The 23042-nt window shown below is 45.2% G+C and overlaps 1 protein-coding gene across 1 annotated transcript in view; it reads left to right on the top strand.

Annotated features, from left to right (window-relative positions):
• myo15b (myosin XVB) overlaps positions 1–23042 on the top strand; it is a 480192-nt gene that overhangs the window by 218869 nt on the left and 238281 nt on the right. The window contains exon 29 of the mRNA XM_070856827.1: positions 7302–7432. Coding sequence (XP_070712928.1) covers positions 7302–7432 — 131 coding nt within the window. The remainder of the gene's footprint in view (positions 1–7301; positions 7433–23042) is intronic.

Here is a 23042-nt window from a genome sequence, read left to right as displayed (position 1 = left end):
GTTCCTGTGTTTGGGGTGTGGAATGTTTTTGTGTTTGGGGTATGGAATGTTTCTGTGTTAGGGGTGTGGAATGTTCCTGTATTTGGGGTGTGGAATGTTCCTGTATTTGGGGTGCGCAATATTCCAGTATTTGGGGTGTGGAATGTTCCTGTGTTTGGGGTGTGGAATGTTCCTGTATTTGGTGTGTGGAATGATCCTGTATTTGGGGTGTGGATGTTCCTGTGTTTGGGGTGTGGAATGTTCCTGGATTTGGTGTGTGGAATGTTCCTGTGTTTGGGGTGTGGAATGTTCCTGTGTTTGGGGTGTGGAATGTTCCTGTATTTGAGGTGTGGAATGTTCCTGTATTTGGGGTGTGCAATGTTCCTGGATTTGGTGTGTGGAATGTTCCTGTATTTGGGGTGTGGAATGTTCCTGGATTTGGTGTGTGGAATGTTCCTGTGTTTGGGGTGCGCAATATTCCTGTATTTGGAGTGTGGAATGTTCCTATATTGGGGGTGTGGAATGTTCCTGTACTTGGGGTGTGGAATGTCAGTGCATTTAGAGTGTGGAACGTCAGTGTATTTGGGTTGTGGAATGTTCCTGTATTTGGGTTGTGGAATGTTCCTGTATTTGAGGTGTAGAATGTCAGTGTATTTGGGGTGCGCAATATTCCTGTATTTGGGGTGTGGAATGTTCCTGTATTTGGGTTGTGGAATGTTCCTGTATTTGGGTTGTGGAATGTTCCTGTATTTGGGGTGTGGAATGTTCCTGTATTTGGGGTGTGGAATGTTCCTGTATTTGGGTTGTGGAATGTTCCTGTATTTGGGGTGTGGAATGTTCCTGTATTTGGGTTGTGGCATGTTCCTGTATTTGGGTTGTGGAATGTTCCTGTATTTGGGGTGTGGAATGTTCCTATATTTGGGGTGTGGAATGTCAGTGTATTTGGGTTGTTAAATATTTCTGTATTTGGGATGTGGAATGTTCCTGTATTTGGGGTGTGAAATGTTCCTGTATTTGGGGTGTGGAATGTTCCTGTATATGGGGTGTGGAATGTTCCTGTATTTGGGGTGTGGAATGTTCCTGTGTTTGGGTTGTGGAATGTCAGTGTATTTGGGTTGTTAAATATTCCTGTATTTGGGATGTGGAATGTTCCTGTGTTTGGGGTGTGGAATGTTCCTAAATTTGGGGTGTGGAATGTTCCATTTCTTTGGGGTGTGGAATGTTCCTGAATTTGGGGTGTGGAATGTTCCTGTATTTGGGGTGTGGAATGTCAGTGTATTTGGGGTGTGGAATGTTCCTGTATTTGGGGTGTGGAATGTTCCTATATTTGGGGTGTGGAATGTCAGTGTATTTGGGGTGTGGAATGTTCCTGTATTTGGGGTGTGGAATGTTCCTATATTTGGGGTGTGGAATGTCAGTGTATTTGGGGTGTGGAATGTTCCTGTATTTGGGGTGTGGAATGTTCCTGTATTTGGAGTGCGGAATGTTCCTGGATTTGGGGTGTGGAATGTTCCTGTGTTTGGGGTGTGGAATGTTCCTGTATTTGGGGTGTGGAATGTCAGTGTATTTAGAGTGTGGAACGTCAGTGTATTTGGGTTGTGGAATGTTCCTGTATTTGGGGTGTGGAATGTTCCTGTGTTTGAGGCGTGGAATGTTCCTGTATTTGTGGTGTGGTTTATTCCTGTGTTCGGTGTGTGGCATGTTCCTGTATTTGGAGTTTGAAATGTCAGTGTATTTGGGGTGCGCAATATTCCTGTATTTGGGGTGTGGAATGTTCCTGTATTGGGGGTGTGGAATGTTCCTGTACTTGGGGTGTGGAATGTTCCTGTGTTTGTGGTATGGAATGTTCCTGTATTTGAGGTGTGGAATGTTCCTGTATTTGGGGTGTGGATATTCCTTTATTTGGGCTGTGGAATGTTCCATTTCTTTGTGGTGTGGAATGTTCCTGTATTTGGGGTGTGGAATGTCAGTGTATTTAGAGTGTGGAACGTCAGTGTATTTGGGTTGTGGAATGTTCCTGTATTTGGGGTGTGGAATGTTCCTGTGTTTGGGGTGTGGAATGTTCCTGTATTTGGGGTGTGGAATGTTCCTGTATTTGGGGTGTGGAATGTTCCTGTATTTGAGGTGTGGAATGTTCCTGTATTTGGGGTGTGGATATTCCTATATTTGGGCTGTGGAATGTTCCATTTCTTTGTGGTGTGGAATGTTCCTGTATTTGCGGTGTGGAATGTTCCTGTATTTGGGGTGTGGAATGTCAGTGTATTTGGGGTGTGGAATGTTCCTGTATTTCGGGTGTGGTATGTTCCTGTATTTGAGGTGCAGAATGTCAGTGTATTTGGGGTGCGCAATATTCCAGTATTTGGGGTGTGGAATGTTTCTGTGTTTGAGGTGTGGAATGTTCGTGTATTTGAGGTGCAGAATGTCAGTGTATTTGGGGTGCGCAATATTCCAGTATTTCGGGTGTGGAATGTTCCTGTATTTGGGGAGTGGAATGTTCCTGTGTTTGGGGTGTGGAATGTTCCTGTGTTTGGGGTGTGGAATGTTCCTGTATTTGGTGTGTGGAATGTTCCTGTATTTGGGGTGTGGATGTTCCTGTGTTTGGTGTGTGGAATGTTCCTGTGTTTGGGGTGTGGAATGTTCCATTTCTTTGGAGTGTGGAATGTTCCTGTGTTTGGAGTGCGGAATGTTTCTGAATTTGGGGTGTGGAATGTTCCTGTATTTGGGATGTGGAATGTTCCTGTATTTGGAGTATGGAATGTTCCTGTATTTGGGGTGTGGAATGTTCCATTTATTTGGTGTGTGGAATGTTCCTGTATTTGGGATGTGGGATGTTCCTGTATTTGGGGTGTGGAATGTTCCTGTATTTGGGGTGTGGAATGTTCCTGTCTTTGGGGTGTGGAATGTTCCATTTCTTTGGTGTGTGGAATGTTCCTGTGTTTGGAGTGTGGTATATTCCTGTATTTGGGGTGTGGAATTTTCCTGAATTTGGGGTGTGGGATGTTCCTGTATTTGGGATGTGGAATATTCCTGTATTTGGAATGTGGAATTTCAGTGTATTTGGTGTGTGGAATGTTCCTGTATTTGGGGTGCGGAATGTTCCTGTATTTGGGGTGTGGAATGTTCCATTTCTTTGGGGTGTGGAATGTTCCTGTGTTTGGGGTGTGGAATGTTCCTGTGTTTGGGGTGTGGAATGTTCCTGTGTTTGGGGTGTGGAATGTTTTTGTGTTTGGGGTATGGAATGTTTCTGTGTTAGGAGTGTGGAATGTTCCTGTATTTGGGGTGTGGAATGTTCCTGTATTTGGGGTGTGGAATGTTCCATTTCTTTGGTGTGTGGAATGTTCCTGTATTTGGGATGTGGGATGTTCCTGTATTTGGGATGTGGAATGTTCCTGTATTTGGGGTGTGGAATGTTCCTGTATTTGGGATGTGGAATGTTCCTGTATTTGGGGTGTGGAATGTTCCTGTGTTTGGGGTGTGGAATGTTTCTGTATGTGGTGTGTGGAATGTCAGTGTATTTGGGGTGTGAAATGGTCCTGTATTTCAGGTGTGGAATGTTCTTGTGTTTGGGTTGTGGAATGTTCCTGTATTTGGGGTGTGGAATGTTCCTGTAATTGAGGTGTAGAATGTCAGTGTATTTGGGGTGCGCAATATTCCTGAATTTGGAGTGTGGAATGTTCCTGTATTTGGGGTGTGGAATGTTCCTGTATTTGGGGTGCGCAATATTCCTGTATTTGGGGTGTGGAATGTTCCTGTATTTGGGTTGTAGAATGTTCCTGTATTTGGGGTGTGGAATGTTCCTGTATTTGGGGTGTGGAATGTTCCTGTGTTTGACGTGTGGAATGTCAGTGTATTTAGAGTGTGGAATGTTCCTGTATTTGGGTTGTGGAATGTTCCTGTATTTGGGTTGTGGAATGTTCCTGTATTTGGGTTGTGGAATGTTCCTGTATTTGGGGTGTGGAATGTTCCCGTATTTGGGGTGTGGAATATCAGTGTATTTGGGTTCTTAAATATTCCTGTATTTGGGATGTGGAATGTTCCTGTATTTGGGGCGTGAAATGTTCCTGAATTGGGGTGTGGAATGTTCCTGTATTTGGGGTGTGGAATGTTCCATTTCTTTGGTGTGTGGAATGTTCCTGTATTTGGGGTGTGGGATGTTCTTGTATTTGGTGTGTGGGATGTTCCTGTATTTCGGGTGTGGAATGTTCCTGTCTTTGGGGTGTGGAATGTTCCATTTCTTTGGTGTGTGGAATGTTCCTGTGTTTGGAGTGTGGTATATTCCTGTATTTGGGGAGTGGAATTTTCCTGTATTGGGGATGTGGAATGTTCCTGTATTTGGGTTGTGTTATGTTCCTGTATTTGGGTTGTGGAATGTTCCTGTATTTGGGTTGTGGAATGTTCCTGTATTTGGGGTGTGGAATGTTCCTGTATTTGGGGTGTGGAATGTTCCTGTATTTGGGGTGTGGAATGTTCCTGTGTTTGGGTTGTGGAATGTCAATGTATTTGGGTTGTTAAATATTCCTGAATTTGGGATGTGGAATGTTCCTGTATTTGGGATGTGGAATGTGCCTGTATTTGGGGTGTGGAATGTTCCTGTATTTGGGTTGTGGAATGTCAGTGTATTTGGGGTGCACAATATTCCTGTATTTGGGGTGAGGAATGTTCCTGTATTTGGGGTGTGGAATGTTCCTGTATTTGCGGTGTGGAATGTCAGTGTATTTGGGGTGCGCAATATTCCTGTATTTGGGGTGCGGAATGTTCCTGTATTTGGAGTGTGGAATGTTCCTTTATTTGGGGTGTGCTGTGTTTGGGGTGTGTAATGTTCCTGTATTCGGGGTGTGCTGTGTTTGGGGTGTGGAATGTTCCTGTATTTGGGGTGTGCTGTGTTTGGGGTGTGGAATGTTCCTGTATTTGGGGTATGCTGTGTTTGGGGTGTGGAATGTTCCTGTATTTGGGTTGTGGAATGTCAGTGTATTTGGAATGTGGAATTTGAGTGTATTTGTTGTGCAGAATGTTCCTGTATTTGGGGTGCGGAATGTTCCTGTATTTGGGGTGTGGAATGTTCCTGTATTTGGGGTGTGTAATGGTCCTGTATTTGGGGTGTGGAATGTTCCTGTATTTGGGGTATGGAATCTTCCTGTGTTTGGGGTGTGGAATCTTCCTGTATTTTGGATGTGGAATGTTCCTGTATTTGGGGTGTGGAATGTTCCTGTATTTGGGGTGTGGAATGTTCCTGTATTTGGGGTGTGGAATGTTCCTGTATTTGGGGTGTGGAATGTTCCTGTATTTGGGTTGTGGAATGTTCCTGTATTTGGGGTGTGGAATGTTCCTGTGTTTGGGTTGTGGAATGTCAGTGTATTTGGGTTGTTAAACATTCCTGTATTTGGGATGTGGAATGTTCCTGTATTTGGGGTGTGAAATGTTCCTTTACTTGGGGTGTGGAATGTTCCTGTATTTGGGGTGTGGAATGTTCCTGTATTTGGGTTGTGGAATGTTCCTGTATTTGGGTTGTGGAATGTTCCTGTATTTGGGGTGTGGAATGTTCCTGTATTTGGGGTGTGGAATGTTCCTGTGTTTGGGTTGTGTAATGTCAGTGTATTTGGGTTGTTAAATATTCCTGTATTTGGGATGTGGAATGTTCCTGTAATTGGGGTGTGAAATGTTCCTGAATTGGGGTGTGGAATGTTCCTGTATTTGGGGTGTGGAATGTTCCTGTATTTGGGGTGTGGAATGGTCCTGTATTTGGGGTGTGGAATGTTCCTGTATTTGGGGTGTGGAATGTTCCTGTATTTGGGGTGTGGAATGTTCCTGTATTTGGGGTGCAGAATGTCAGTGTATTTGGGGTGTGCAATATTCCTGTATTAGTGGTGTGGAATGTTCCTGTATTTGGGGTGCGGAATGTTCCTGTATTTGGGGTGTGGAATGTTCCTGTATTTGGGGTGCGGAATGTTCCTGTATTTGGGGTGCGGAATGTCAGTGTATTTGGGTTGTGGAATATTCCTGTATTTGGGGTGTGGAATGTTCCTGTATTTCGGGTGTGAAATGTTCCTGTACTTGGGGTGTGGAATGTTCCTGTATCTGGGATGTCGAATGTTCCTGTATTTGGGGTGGGAATGTTCCTGTAGTTGGGGTGTGAAATGTTCCTGTATTTGGGGTGTGGAATGTCAGTGTATTTGGGGTGTGGAATGTTCCTGTATTTGGGGTGTGGAATGTCAGTGTATTTGGGGTGTGGAATGGTCCTGTATTTGGGGTGTGGAATGTAAGTGTATTTGGAGTGTGGAATGTCAGTGTATTTGGGGTGTGGAATGTAAGTGTATTTGGGGTGTGGAATGTCAGTGTATTTGCGGTGTGGAACATCAGCGTATTTGGGTTGTGGAATGTTCCTGTATTTGGGGTGTCGAACGTTCCTGTATATGCGGTGTGGAATGTTCCTGTATTTGATGTGTGGAATGTCAGTGTATTTGGAGTGTGGAATGTTCCTGTATATGCGATATGGAATGTTGGAATGTCAGTGTATTTGGGGTATGGAATGTCAGTGTATTTGGGGTGTGGTATGTTCTTGTATTTGGGGTGTGGAATGTTCCTGTATTTAGAGTGTGGAATGTTCCTGTATTTGGGGTGTGGAATGTTCCTTTATTTGCGACGTGGAATGTTCCTGTATTTGGTGCATGGAATGTTCCTGCATTTGGGATGTGGAATGTTCCTGTACTTGGGGTGTGGAATGTTTCTGTATTTGGGGTGTGGAATGTCAGTGTATTTGGGGTGTGGAATGTCAGTGTATTTGGGGTGTGGAATGTTCCTGTATTTGGGGAATGGAGTGTCAGTGTGTTTGGGTTGTGGAATGTCAGTCTAATTGGGGTGTGGATTGTCAGTGTACTTGCAAAGCACAAACCCCCTGGAGACACCAGTTCTCGCCTTCCTTCAGCTGCCTGGCTCTCCAAGACCTGCAAAACCCGATCAGCCAGACTCAAATTTAGTACAGTGGGGCGCCATTACAATATATTTAATGCCAACCTGCCAGCCGGGAATGGGTTGGCTGCGTGCTACTCATCCCGCCTCCGTTAAAACCAGAACGGGTAAATGTTGGAGTCAAGATTCAGATTTTTTAACTCTTTAACCTCCCACCTGTCGCCAGCCAACCCATTGCTGGAGGTTAATATTCCCCCCAAATGCTCTGATTGTACTTTTTATATTTGTCTTGCCTCACACCACCAGCTATCAGCTATTATATGTATCCAATTCCACAATTGCTGGTTTCACTGATCCTTGGGATACTTTGATCAATGACACTCATTGCCTTCCCCTGTGCTCCTATTGTTTTGCAGATCAGGTGCCCGCCTTCGAGAATCAGGTTGCTGAGGCATCGCCACCACAGGTGAAGGCAGTCATCAATGTCTCACTCCCTGCAGATATCAACAGCCACCCCTTCAGTAAATTTATCAATCAGCACTTTCAGGTAGAGTAACAAACACTGGAATCCTAGACTGATACCGGAGAAGATGACAGGGGGGTGTTGGAGGGGTGAATTGGGACTGGGAATTTTCCCAGTGCCGAGTTTTGGGGCAGGTCGGCAGTTACAATTGGGGAAATTGCCAGTGTGTCAGGAACCCACCGTCACCCTGCCCACTTCTGCATTTAACTCGGGCGCGTTTCCCTGCATGTCACAGACCCACCCAGGTGTGCCGGGCCACCTCATTGAAGTACTTTACTGCTTGTTGAGAGACCCTCAAGAGGCTTTTAACATCAGATTTTGGCTTTAACATTTTACGCACATGATCCTCGCACCTCGGGCAAAAGCTCAGTTGACACTGTGCAAGTCCATTAAGTGACAGCTGGAAAATACAAATAAATAGGAGCAGGAGTCGGATATTTGGCCCCTCGAGCCTGCTCCACCATTTAATAAGATCATGGCTGATCTGATCCTGGGCTCAGCTGCACTTCCCTGCCAGCACCCCATAATCTTCACTCCCTTATTGCTCAAAAATCTGGACATTAAATAATGGTCTTGCCAGGGACACCCACATCCTAGGAACGAATAAATAAATCACCATGCATGTGTGCACCAGATTCCCTGGCAGCCATCACTTTGTGCCAGTCCACCTGCCCTCAACTCTTCGCAGCTCCAAACAGACTTACCAGCTGGCTACTTGGAAACAAGGCTATCCACTGAAAACGTGGCTGATGAATCTCTCGAGGAGGCCAAGTAATGAGGCCGAGGAGCATTACAATGACAGCCATAACGGTTCACCAGATGTGTCACAGAGCAAGCACGCGTCACGATGAAGATGCGCTTCAGATGCCTTGACAGATCTGGAGGAGCCCTTCAAGCGGCACTCGTCAGGGTCTCCAGAATCATCGTTGCATGCTGCGCGCTGCACAACATAGTGCAGCAGCAAGAATTGGAGCTGCACGAGGAGCAAGGCGCAGAGCGTACAGCTTATTCAAAGGAGGAGGAACAGGTGGAACATGAGGAGAGGAGGACGAAACCGAGGTGGAGATGGCATGAGCAGGGGCGCACATTGCTGCTCGGGAGGCCCAGGATGGCCTCATAATGGCCAGATTTACTTAACTTGCACCCATATGACTCCCAGATGCTGGACTAACTTCCCCCCACCCCTCCCACACCCTGCAACAATACCACAAAGCAGTTCTACCATGACCAAGCTATTACTCTCACCCAAACCCCCAGTGATACCCTTGAGGACACCAGGTAATGAGGCTGAGGATCATTATAATTACAGCCATAGGACAAATTCATGGAATGTATACAAGATAATTTTCGAGATCAGTATGTTGAGGATCCAACATGGGAACAGGCTATTTTAGATCTAGTATTGTGCAATGAGAAAGGGTTAATTAATAAACGTAGTAAAGGGGCCTTTAGGGAAGAATTACCATAATATGATAGAATTTTATATTGAGTTTGAAAGTGATTTCGTTAAATGCGAAACTAGGGTCTTAAATCTGAACAAAGCAAACTACATAGGTATGAGGGGCGAGTTGGCTAAGGTAGATTGGGAAACTACATTAAAAGGAATGAAGGTAGACAAACAGTGGCTAGCATTTAAAGTATTACACATAATTTACAACAAATATACATTCCTTTCAGGCACAAAAACCCCACAGGAAAAGTGGTCCAACCGTGGCTAACAAGAGAAGTTAAAGATAGCATTAGATCAAAGGAAGAGGCTTCTAATGTTGTCAAAAAGAGTGGTAAGCCTTAGGATTGGGAGGATTTTAGAATTCAGCAAAGGAGGACCAAGAAATTGATAAAGAATGAGGAAAATAGAACGAGAGTAAACTAGCAAGAGACATAAAACTAAACTGTAAAAGCTTCTATAGGTATGTAAACATGAAAAGATTAGCAAAAGTAAACATGGGTCCCTTACAGGCTGAGAGAGAAGAAATTATAATGGGGAATAAGGAAATGGCAGAGAAATTAAACAAATACAGTGGTGGAGAAATTGTACGCGAATGAGGTGCAAATGTCTTTGCGACTGCGCAGGGTGCTGACAGCGACTCCTGCCATATTGGGTGGGAGTTTAGTGACGGAGCTATGGCATTGCACATCGATCTCCTGTGCTCAAAGATCGTGACGTCATCGTCGTGCACATTGCCCTGGACCCAAAATTCACTCCCACCCCCTGCAGCAGCGCCAGGCGAAAGCACTGACAGGTACAGGAGGCGTGGATCGGGCGGCCAGCCGCTGCCGGGGCGATGACGAAGGCCTTTGTTGTGCTGCTTTTTTCACTGGTCCCTGCCCGTGATAGCACTCTGCTGATACCCCGCAGTTTCACCGCTCCCTTGGTGATCCAGGTCGGTACCTTTTATATTGTGGAGCCTGCAGCGATGGCCCTTCCCTTTAAGGAAGGGAAGTGCCCTGTGAACACAGCAGCGCTGCACAGCCGAGCTGAGGTCTCCGCCCCGCCTGCTGCCATTAGCATTCCAAGAAGGAAGTGGAGTGCTTGATTTAGAGCTCCATTTCCTTCTCAGAGCGCAAGCAGCAAATTTCTTTTGAAGTTGTAATCATTAGCCTGGCGCTAACTTTTCAAACTTTTAAAAATTAGTGCCCCAAACGGGGCAGTAGTGAATTTCTCCCCCTTTATGTCTGTCTTTACGGAAAAGAACGCAAAGAACTTCCCAGAAAAAGTGGAGAACAAAGGGTCTAGCAAGAATGAGGAACTGAAAGAATTAGCATTAGTAAACAAAAAGTACTGGAGAAATTAAAAGCCGCTAAGTCTCCTGGCATACATCCAAGGGTTTAAAAGAGTGGCTGTAGAGCTGGTGGATGCATTGGTTGTCATCTTCCAAAATTCCTTAGATTCTAGAACGGTTCCCACTGATTCAAAGGTAGCGAATGTAACCCCACTATTTATGAAAGGAGGGAGAGAGAAAATGGGGAACTCCAGACCAGGTAGCCTGACATCAGTAGTGGGTAAAATGCTAGAATGCTATTATTACGGGCGTGGTAACAGAGCACTTAGAAAATAATAATAGGATTGGGCTGAGCCAACACGGATTTATGAAAGGGAAATCATGTTTGCCAAATCTGTTAGAGTTTTTTGAGGTTGTAACTAGCAGAATAGATAAAGGGGAAACCAGTGGATGTGGTGTGTTTGGATTTTCAGAAGGCATTCGATAAGGTGCCACACAAGAGGTTATTAAACAAAATTAGGGCTCATGGGATTGGGGGTAATATACTGGCATGGATTGAGGATTGGTTAACAGACAGAAAACAGAGAGTAGGAATAAGCGGGTCATTTTTGGGTTGGCAGGCTGTATCTAGTGGGGTACCGCAAGGATCGGTGCTTAGGCCCCAGCTATTCACAATCTATATCAATGATTTGGATGAGGGGACCAAATGTAATATATCCAAGTTTGCTGATGATACAAACTTCGGTGGGAAGGATGCAAAGAGGCTTCAAGGGGATATAGACAGGCTACATGATTGGGCAAGAATATGGCAAATGGAATATAATGTGGAGAAATGTGAAGTTATCCACTGCGATAGAAAAAAACAGAAAAGCAGAGTATTTTTTAAGCGCGAGAGATTGGAAAATGTTGGTATTCAGAGGGTCCTTGTACACGAATCACTGAAAGTTAACATGCAGGTACAGCAAGCAATTAGGAAAGCAAATGGTATGCTGGCCTTTATTACAAGAAGTTTTGAGTACAAAAGTAAAGATGTATTACTGCAATTATTTAGGGTCCAGGTGTGACCACACCTGGAGTATTACGTACAGTTTTGGTCTCCTTACCTAAGGAAAGATATACTTGCCATAGAGGGAATGCAACAAAGGTTCACCAGACTGATTCCTGGGATGGGGGGATTGATCTAGGAATCTGGAGGGATGGACTGTGATGGGAGAGTTAGGATACTGGAGGGATGGACTGTGATGGGAGAGTTAGGGTACTGGAGGGATGGACTGTGATGGGAGAGTTAGGGTACTGGAGGGATGGACTGTGATGGGAGAGTTAGGATACTGGAGGGATGGACTGTGATGGGAGAGTTAGGGTACTGGAGGGATGGACTGTGATGGGAGAGTTAGGATACTGGAGGGATTGTCTGATGGGAGAGTTAGGATACTGGAGGGATGGACTGCGATGGGAGAGTTACGGCACTAGAGGGGTGTGTGGTGATGGGAGAGTTAGGGCACTAGAGGGATGGCCCTCGATTGGAGAGTTAGGGTACTGGAGGGATCGGCTCAGATGGGAGAGTTAGGGCACGCAAGGGATGGGTTGTGACACTATGGATGGGCTTCAATGAAAATGTTAGAACACTAGAGGGAAAGGTTGTGATGGCAGAGCTAGACTACGACAGAGATGTGCTTCGATGGGAGAGATAGGGTCGTTGAGGGATGGTCTTCAATCAGAGACTTAGGACACTAGAGTATTGGGTTGTGATGGTAGACTTCGAGTACTAGAGAAATCGGCTTTGATGGAAGAGTTAGGGTACCAAAGTAATGGAGCCCAATGGGAGAGTTACCCAATAGCAAGACCACCAAACCTACCAAGCTGGCCACCAACAAGGTCCAGTTAAAAACAGATTCTCTCGGTGAATCTGACAAGTCAACTCTCGGGCTGTCACATCAGAAGCCAGTGACTCCATCACACAGCAAAGAAAAGAGGTGAAATAAAAATTTGCCAGTGTTTGCAGTTTTTCACATTCTATCTGAGGGAGGGGTGCAGTTCCACATTTAAGGTCCTTGGAAGAATAGGCTGCAGTAAGAGACAGCGCAGCAAGTCTTTGATTTCAACAGAGCGAGGATGCAGGGAGGATGGGGTATTTGGAGCTTAGTAGGAACACGAAAGAAACATTTAGCATTGCAATGATCATAGTATTGATAAAACAGAGAGAGTGAAGAAAAGTTGTGACAGAGAGTTGGAGATTAGAGGTATAACCATCAGATGATAAGCTTTTTTCAGATAACGTTGTTAGAGATAGAATTAGAACAGCCCGCGTGATTAATGTGATGCAGGTTGTACTGTGTATTGTAAACATGTTAATCATTTTACTGGAACTGTAATCAGTATTGTGGGGAAGTTAGATCACAAGCTAGATATGGAAGAGGAAGGTCATTTGGCCCATCTTACCCTGGAAAGTTCCTACAGCCACCTCCAACACTGTGTGGTTGATAATGGAGAAGGAAGCTGTAGACTGCAGGAAGATATCAATGTACTGGTCAGGTGGGCAGAACAGTGGCAAATGGAATTCAATCCGGATAAGTGTGAGGTAATGCACTTGGGGAGATCTAACAACGAAAGGGAATACACATTAAATGGTACGATACTGAAAAGTGTTTAGGAACAAAGGGACTTTGGAGTGCAGGTCGATAGATCCCTGAAGGTTGCAGGCCAGGTAGATAAGGTGGTTAAGAAGGCATACGGAATACTTGCCTTTATTGGCCGAGGCATAGAATACAAGAGCAGGGAGGTTATGCTTGAACTGTATAAAACACTGGTTAGGCCACAGCTGGAATACTGTGTGCAGTTCTGGTCAATATTACAGGAAAGATGCGATTGCCCTGGAAAGGGTGCAGAGGAGATTTACAAGAATGTTGCCTGGACTGGAGAATTTTGGCTATAAGGAAAAATTGGAGAAGCTGGGTCTGTTTTCTTTGGAACAGAGGAAGCTGAGGGGAGACCTGATTGAGGTGTATAAAATTATGAAGGACCCGGATAGAGTGGATAGGAAGGACCTGTTTCCCTTGGCAGAGGGGTCAACAACCAGGGGGCATAGATTTAAAGTAATTGGGGGGAGGTATAGAGGAGATATGAGGGGAAATTTCTTCACCCAGAGGGTGGTGGGGGTCTGGAACTCACTGCCTGAAAGGGTGGTAGAGGCAGAAACCCTCACCACATTTTAAAAATACTTGGATGCGCACTTAAAGTGCCGTAACCTACAAGGCTACGGACCGAGAGCTGGAAAGTGGGATGAGGCCGGACGGCGTGGATACAATGGCTGAAATGGCCTCCATTCATGCTGTAAATTTCTATGATTCTATGAACACAGCATCCAACATTTTCTTTCATGATTCCAAGGGTTTGTGCCTCCAATACTCTGCTCAGAAGTCCATTCTATATACCAGTCACTTCCGCGTGCCAAGAACATCCTGATATCCTAAAGCCCACAGAATTTGCTTAAACCTCCTGTCTGTATTATCTACATTTCAATAACATCCATAAAAGTGTTTGTAATATAATGTTTATGACAGAGTATTGACTCATTAAACAATAAATATTTCTCCTGATAGTGGGAAAAGAATCTGTGGAATGTTTTACAGACAGGGAGAATGAGAGGTTAAGAACATTAGGAGCAGCAGTAGGCCATAAGGTCCCTCGAGCCTGCTCCGCCATTTAATAAGATCATGGCTGATCTTTGACAACGACTTCACTTTGCCGCCTGATTCTCATATCCTTTGATTCACCAAGAGCCTAAAAATCTACCGATCCCAGCCTTGAATATACTCAACGATTCAGCATCCACAATCCTTTGGGGTAGAGAATTCCAAAGATTCACAACACTCTGAGTGAAGAAATGCATAAAAACATAAGTAATAGGAGCAGGATTAGGCCATTTGGCCCCTCGAGCCTGCTCCGCCATTTAATACGATCACGGCTGATCTGATCATGGACTCAGCTCCACTTCCCCGCCCACTCCCCATAACCTTTTACTCCCTTATCTCTCAAAAATCTGTCTATCTCCACCTTAAATATAGTCAATAACCCAGCCTCCACAGCTCTCTGGGGCAGAGAATTCCATAGATTTACAACCCTGTGAGAAGAAATTCCTCCTCATCTCAGTTTTAAATGGGCACACTTGCTCATTACACACAGTACTCAGCCTCACCCTTTATTATGATTGTAACAAAAACTGCACACAGTACTCTAGGTGTGGCCTCACCAATACCCTGTACAGATGTAGCAGGACTTCTCTACTTTTATACTCTATCCCCCTTGCAATAAAGGCCAACATTCCATTTGCCTTCCTGATCACTTGCTGTACCTGCATACTGACTTTTTGTGTTTCATGCACAAGGACCCCCAGGTCCCTCTGTACTGCAACACTTGCAATTTTTCTCCATTTACATTATAATTTACTTTTCTATTTTTACTGCCAAAGTGGATAACCTCACATTTTCCCATATTATACTCCATCTGCCATATTTTTGCCCACTCACTTAGCCTGTCTATATCCCTCTGCAGATTTTTTGTGTCCTCCTCACAATTTGCTTTCCCACCCATCTTTATATCATCAGCAAACTTGGCTACATTACACTCGGTCCCTTCATTAATATAGATTGCTCCTCATCTCAGTACAAATTGGCCAACCTTTATCCTAAGACTTAGTCCTAGACTCTCCAGCCAGGGGGAATAACCTCTCAGCATCTACCATGTCAATAGCCGTCAGAATCTTGTATGTTTCATTGAGATCAGCTCTCATTCTTCTATACTTCAGAGAGTATAGGCCCAATCTACTCAATCTCTCCTCATAGGACAACCCACTCATCCCAGTGAACCTCTAAGGCAAGTATATCCTTCCTCAGATAAGGAGACCAAGATTGCACAGTACTGCAGGTGTGGTCTCACCAAAGCCCTGTACAATTGCAGCAATACTTCCTTACTCTTGTACTCCAACTCACTTGCAATAAAGGCTAACTTGCCATTTGCCTTCCGAATTGTTTGGTGTATCTGCATGCTAATTTTCTGTGTTTGCCGTATGAGGACACCTAAATCTCTCTGAACACCAACATTTATTAGTTTTTCTCTATTTAAAAAATAATCTATTTTACTATTCTTCCTACCAAAGTGAATAACCTCACATTTCTCCACAATATACTCCATCTGCCACCTTATTGCCACCTCATTTAACCTGTCTATATCTCTCTGCAGCCTCTTTGTGCCCTCCTCACAGCTTACTTTCCCACCTAGCTTTGTATCATCAGCAAACTTGGATACATTACACTCGATCCCTTCATCTAAGTCATTAATATAGATTGTAAATAGCTGAGGCCCAAGCACTGATCCTTGTGGTACACCACACTAGCTACAGACTGCCAACCTGCAAATGACCCGTTAATCCCTACTCTCTGTTCGTTAATCAATCATCTAATCATGTTAATATATTACCCCATCCCCATAAGCCCTTTTTATGTGGCACCTTATCGACTGCCTTTTGGAAATTCAAATATGCTACATCCACTTTATCTACCCTGCAAGTTACATCCTCAAAAAGCTCTAATAAATTTGTTAAACACAATTTCCCTTTCATAAAACCGCACTGACTCAGCCTAATCATATGATGATATTCTAAGTGCCCTGTTACCACTTCCTTAAGAATGGATTCCAGCATTTCCCCGATAACTGATGTCAGGCTAACTGGCCTGTACTTCCCTGTTTTCTCTCTTCCCTCCTTTCTTGAATAGCAAGGTTACATTTGCTACATTCCAATCCACTGGAACCGTTCTAGAATCTAGGGAATTTTGGAAGATCACAATCAATGCATCCACTATCTCTGCAGTTAACTCTTTGAGAACCCCAGGATGTAGGCCATCAGGTCCAGGGGATTTGTCGGCTTTTAGTCCCATTAGTTTCCCCAAGTACTTTTTCTCGACTGACATTAATTACTTTTAATTTAGGTCCTTCCCATGAGAAGTAAACATGTCTCCTCGTGAGAATAAAATGTAGTGTTCAGAGCCAAAGATGGCAGACCAGCGCCACTACAGTTAGAGCAGACAGAACAGGACCCACTCCAGATGGATGCCAACATAAAACAAACACATCCTGGCACTACATTGGTATTTTCAGAAAAACAAAGTAATTGCTTGGGTGGAAAATGGAACGACGTCATGCTGTGTGCAGAAGTTGCTCCACTAATGTTGAGGGATAAGGAACATTATTGGAACCATCTAGAGGGAGTTTTACTCTGTATCTAACCTGTGCTGTACCTGGCAGTTGAACCCATTCTGCGGTTGAAAATATAGCAACAGTCGAAAACTTCATAACACAAGAAAACTTCTTCTCGGACAATGGAACGTTCGCACACTCTTAGGCGGAGCTGACACTACAAGACCGGAAAGAAGAATTGCCCTTATTGCAAGAGAGCTGCAGCGTTATAACATCAATATAGCAGCTCTGAGAGAGACAAAACTTGCAGAGGAGTGAACTAGGTAGCGGCTACACCTTCTATTGGAAAGGCAAGGCAGAGAATGAGAACAGGATCCACGGAGTTGGCATAGCAGTGAAGACTTCTCTTATGCAACAGTTTCCGAATCTGCCTGAAGGGATTAACGAAAGACTTATGAAACTGCATTTCCCCCTGAATGCCAAGCGTCACATCACCATTCTAAGTGCTTATGCACCCACCCTTCCAGGTCCCGATGAGATGAAAGAGAGATTCTATGAAGATCGAGACAAACTGGTCAGGTCCACACCTGTTGGGGACAAGTTGATCATCCTGGGTGATTTCAATGCATGAGTTGGAAAAGACAGCAAGCACTGGAAGGGAGTCATTGGACAGCACGGCACAGGAAAATTAAACAGTAATGGCCTCCTCCTCTTGAGTATGTGCGCGAAGAACGACTTGACTATCACAAATACTCTATTCAGGCAGGCTGACAAGTACAAAACAACTTGGATGCACCCCAGGTCTAAGCAATGGCACATGATAGACCATGTCATTGTAAGAAGGCGAGATATCAAGGATGTAAAAATCACAAGAGCCATGCAGGGAGCAGAATGCTGGACAGATCACCGTCTAGTCAGATCCACTCTCCAGCTGTACATTGCTCCACTTCAGCGCAAGCGTCCAAAACCGAGCAGGAGTGTCTTTAACACAGCAAGGCTGAAACATCAGTGCTACCGTGAGCAGTTCCAGGATGACCTCGATAACAGGCTGATGTCTCACGGACCGCTCATCGCAACACCACACAGAAGTGGACAAAGCTCAAACAGATGGTGACAGACTCAGCAAAGACAACTCTTAGACTTAGAAAGAAGGTACACCAAGACTGGTTCGATGAAAACAACGTTGAGATCTGCAAGGCGCTGGATGAAAAGAAAAAAGCATACCTGGAATGGCAAAATGACCCTTCCTCAATTTCCAAGAGGGACCGCTACAGACACATGCAGAGCAAAGCACAAAGAGACCTTTGCCAGATGCAAGATAGATGGTGGCAGACGAAAGCAGAGGAAATGGAACATTATGCTGAAACTCACAATACAAAGATGTTCTTCAGCGCCATCAAGTCAGTCTATGGACCATCAAAACCCAGCACTACTCCACTCCTTTCAGCAGATGGCAGCACTTTGATCAAAGCCAGGACTGGCATAAATGAGAGGTGGCGAGAACATTTCAGTAATCTTCTTAATCGACCTTCAACAGTGAACGAAGAAGCACTTGACTCCATACCCCAGCAACTTATCAAAGAAGATCTTGTTCTTCCTCCCAGCATGGACGAAGTAAAGAAAGCCATCAACCAGATGAGTACTGGAAAGGCTCCAGGAAAGGATGCAATCCCTGCCGAAATCTACAAGGCAGTAGGCCCAGCAACTCTCGAAGCCTTTCATGACATAATAACTAGCATCTGGGAAGATGAAGACATGCCACAGGACTTCCGTGACGCTATGATAGTTTCCCTCTACAAGAACAAGGGCAACAAAGCAGACTGTGGCAATTACAGGGGAATATCGCTTCTGTCCATTGCTGGAAAGATCATCGCCCGCACAGTATTGAACCGACTCATAGCTAGTGTCTCAGAAGTAAATCTTCCAGAAACACAAGGTGGCTTTCGACCTGGTCGGAGCACAGCGGACATGATCTTTGCACTCAGACAAGTGCAGGAGAAGTGCATTGAGCAGAACATGGACCTGTACGCTGTATTTATTGACCTCACCAAGGCCTTTGATACTGTCAACAGAGGAGCGCTGTGGTCAATCTTGACGAAACTTGGGTGTCCAAGGAAGTTTGTCCACATCATTGAGCTGTTTCATGACAACATGACAGGTGAAGTGCTCTCAGACGACACAACCACAGCCCCATTTGCCATCTCAGATGGAGTGAAACAAGATTGTGTACTCGCTCCAGTTCTGTTCAACCTATTCTTTACCTGCGTCTTAAACTATGCCATAAAAGACTTGGAGTTTGGGGTCTACCTGAAATATCGATTAGATGGTTCACTGTTCGACCTCCGCCGCCTTGCTGCAAAGACCAAAGTATGGAAACGACTCATCCTAGAGGCACTCTTTGCTGACGACTGCGCCCTTATGGCACACAAGGAGAGTGACCTACAATTCATACTCAGCAAATTTGCTGAGGCAACAGAATTGTTTGGCCTAACCATCAGCCTTAGTAAAACTAAGGTTCTCTATCAGCCTGCCCCTGGCACCACAGCACCTGCTCCCACAGTATACAACTAAAGTCAGTGGACAGCTTACAAGTACCTTGGCAACACCAAATCAAGTGATGGGTCCTTGGACAAGGAGATTGATGCAAGGATCTGCAAAGCCAGCCAGGCACTTGGTCGCTTGCGCACTAAGGTGTTGAGTCACCACCACATCCGACTGTCAACTAAACTGTTGGTGTATAGAGCAGTCGTTCTCTCATCTCTCCTTTATGGATGTGAGACCTGGACACCCTACAGGCGTCACATCAAAAAGTTGGAAGTTTTCCATATGCGCAGTCTCAGATCTATACTCCACATATGCTGGCAAGACCGGGTGTCAAACTTTGAGGTTCTGGAGAGAGCACAATCAACTAGCATCGAGGTGATGATCATGCGAGCCCAGTTCCGGTGGGCTGGACATGTCATCCGCATGGATGAGTCAAGGACCCCTCAGCTTCTTCACGGCGAGCTCTGCGAAGGTCAAAGATACCAGGGGCGCCCCCGCAAACGCTACAAAGATTGCATCAAGACTAACCTCCAGTACTGTGGCATCCGACCAAAGGACCTCGAGAATACAGCAGCTAATAAAATCCAGTGGCAAACCCTCATGAGGACTGCCTGCCAGACCTTTGAAGAAAGCCGATGTCAACGCCTGCAGGACACTAGAGATAGACGACATCAGGTGGCAGTACTGTCAGCATCAGGCACATCGAACTTCCCTTGTCCGACGTGCAAGAGACTATGTGCATCCCGAATTGGCCTATACAGCCACTTGAAGACACATGCCATTGATGATTAGCACATCAACGTCTTTGTTGGATACGACAGACTACCAAGACCAGACCTGTCCTGGGAGTGTTTGATGGGACAGTGTAGAACAAGCTTTTTTCTGTATCTAATCCATGCTGTACTTGACCTGGGAGTGTTTGGTGGGACAGTGTAGAGAGAGCATTACTCTGTATCTAACCCTTGCTGTCCCTACCCTTGAAGTGTTTGATGTGACAGTGTAGAGGGAGCTTTACTCTGTACCTAACTCGTGTTGTACCTGCCCTGGGAGTGTTTGATGGGACAGTGTGGAGAGAGCTTTACTTTGTATCTAACCCATGCCATATTTGACCTGGGAGTGTTTGATGTGACAGTTGGGAGGGAGCTTTACTCTGTATCTAACCCCGTGCTGTACCTGCCCTGGGAGTGTTTGATGGGACAGTGTAGAGGGAGCTTTACTCTGTATCTAACCCCGTGCTGTACCTGCCCTGGGAGTGTTTGATGGGACAGTGTAGAGCAAGCTTTACTCTATATCTAGCCCATGCTGTACTTGCCCTGGGAGTGTTTGATGGGCCAGTGCAGTGGCAGCTTTTGTCTGTATCTAACCCGTGCCAGATTGTTTGATGGGACAGTATAGAGGGAGCTTTACTCTAATCTAACCCATTCTGTCCCTGCCCTGGATGTATTTGATGGGACAGTGTAGAACAAGCAATATACTGGGAAATATACTCTGTAACTAACCTTTGCTGAGAGTGAAACAGGGGGAAGAGAGAGAGGAAAAAGAAGTGAAGTAGGAGAAGGAAACAGAACTGATGGAAGCAATTGCGAATCAGAAGTAAAGGACAGTGAGAATGATGACAGTGTAAGGTTACAGACATTGTTGCAGACTGCCCAGTCCCAGCATCCCGAGCTTGGATCATGAAAAGGCTATGGTAATTGCCTTGGTGAAGCCCAGCCTAAGTAAGTTTGGTGATCACTGCTGTCCGGGGCCAGGATTCACCCGAGTGCCTTGATTTGGTTATAACTTTGTAACGCGGTCCCAGATATTCAGTAGGAGTGAGGAAAGTTAGGTACATAGAGAGATGGATAAATGGAAGATGGATGGACATGTACTAATATAGACACACATACAAAAAGAAAGGGTAGGGGCCTCAGGCTCATCACTGAGTCAGCCCATTATGTAATGCTACCTTGTACATCACCTTCTTCCACTGCTAGTAATGTTAACTCCTGAGGGAGGCAAAAACAGAGAATAAATCTAGCCAATATCAAAAGACACCAAGGCAAGCCCAAAAGAGGCCATGGTTACCATGACATATCATTAGACATTTTTAAACTTTTCTCCCCTCCGCGCACACATATTTATTTGGGAATATAGGTTTGGACAGGAGTGAAAACAACCACCTCCATCCATCTGTTGGGCCTGTCTCAAAGATCGCAAAAAGCATCTTCCCACTTTACCTCAGATACTGTTCACCAACCCTATCTGCCAATAAATTAATCATGCTGTTAAAATTCAAAAGTTTTCATTGCCTCTAGGCCAGGGCTATGCCATATCCCTGTGTAAAGAACTTATATCTTAACTGCATTCATCTCAAGGATGAATTCATGCCCCCTTAACCTTGGGCTTGTAACCATTCCCAGTTAAAATAGGGGCTACTATTCTAAAGATAAAATTGACTAGTCCCACACTCCCAGCAAGGAGCTTCACCCAAAGGGTGCACATGGTGGAGATTAGTTGCAGTTTTCTATTCTAATCCCATACCTCTGCCACAGACCGTTCCCCCCCTCCCCCGCCCTGCAAAGCTAGCAGATGGAGAAACCTTGTGGAGCTGTGAACAAACGCAGACCGGGTGCAGCTCCTCGCGACCTCACTGTGCAGTTCACAAATATACTGGAGCCTGTGCATATTTATTCTTCAGATCTGAACAGCCAGTGAAAGAACATTTCCCTGGATTTGTGCACACTGAACCTAGGTCTCACATGCCCCTTTCAGAAAAATTACAAAAGGTCGCCCAGCAACAATTTACCCCGTGGTAACGACATAGCGCGAGTTACTGAGAAGTCTCCACCCATGTCCTGTGCAAAGTTTAGGCAGAATGCTGTTTTTTAGTTAAAGAGGTTGAACATCCTTTGTGACTGTGCCAAAGGCAAACTATCCCTCCTCGTCCTTCTCGACCTGTCTGCAGCCTTTGACATTGTTGACCACTCCATCCTCCTCCAACGCCTCTCCACCATCGTCCAGCTGGGTGGGACTGCACTCGCCTGGTTCCATTCTTATCTATCTAATCGTAGCCAGAGAATCACCTGTAACGGCTTCTATTCCCGCTCCCGCATCGTTACCTCTGGTGTCCCCCTTGGGGCAACATGTAGATGAGAAATAGGAGGCGGCCAGAAACACAGCGTCAGTTTCCACATGCACGCTGATTTCACCCAGCTCTACCTCACCCCCACTTCTCTCGACCCCTCCTCGGTCTATAAATTGTCAGACTGCTTGTCCGACATCCAGTTCTGGATGAGCAGAAATTTTCTCCAATTGAATATTGGGTAGACCGAAGCCATTGTTTTCGATCCCTGCCACAAATTCCATTCCCTAGCCACTGACTCCATCCCTCTCCCCAACTTCTGTCCAAGACTGAACCAGACTGTTTGCAACCTTGGTGTCATATGTAACCCTGAAATGAGCTTTCGACTACATATCCGCAGCATAACTAAGTCTGCCTATTTCCACCAAGATAACATTGTCCATTTCCACCCTTGTCTCAGCATATCCGCTGCTGAAACCCTCATCCATGCCATTGTTACCTCTAGACTTGACTATTCCAAAACACTCTTGGCTGGCCTCCCACATTCTATCCTACGTAAGCTAGAGGTCATCCAAAACTCGTCTGTCCGTGTCCTAACTCACACCAAGTCCCGCTCACCCATCACCACTGTGCTTACTGACCGACATTGGCTCCTGGTTTAAGCATCGCCTCTATTTCAAAATTCTCATCCTTGTTTTCAATCCCTCCATGGCCCTCCCTATCTCTCTAATCTCCTCCAGCCCCACAACCTCCCCAAGATGTCTGCGCTCCTCTAATTCTGCCCTCTAGAGCATCTCCGATTATAATCACTCAACCATTGGTGGCCATGCCTTCTGTTGCCTAAACCCTAATCTCTGTCCGCCTCTCTACTTCTCTTTCAAGATGCCCCTTAAACCTATCTCTTTGACCAAGCTTTTGGGCACCTGCCCTAATTTCTCCTTATGCGGCTCGGTGTCAAATTTTTTATCTCATAATACTCCTGTGACATTTCACTACGTTAAAGGTGCTAAATAAATACAAGTTGTTGTTGCTGTTGAGGTTAATGCAACTTCTGTGAGCTCATATTAAAATCCAATGTGTGCTCCCGGTGGGTGAAACTCTGCTCTGGGAA

This window comes from Pristiophorus japonicus, chromosome 16 (assembly GCF_044704955.1).
Source record: "Pristiophorus japonicus isolate sPriJap1 chromosome 16, sPriJap1.hap1, whole genome shotgun sequence".
Classification (NCBI taxonomy): Eukaryota; Metazoa; Chordata; class Chondrichthyes; family Pristiophoridae; genus Pristiophorus; species Pristiophorus japonicus.
The sequence above is the reverse complement of the archived record's forward strand: the minus strand, read 5'-3'. Positions and strand labels throughout refer to the sequence as shown.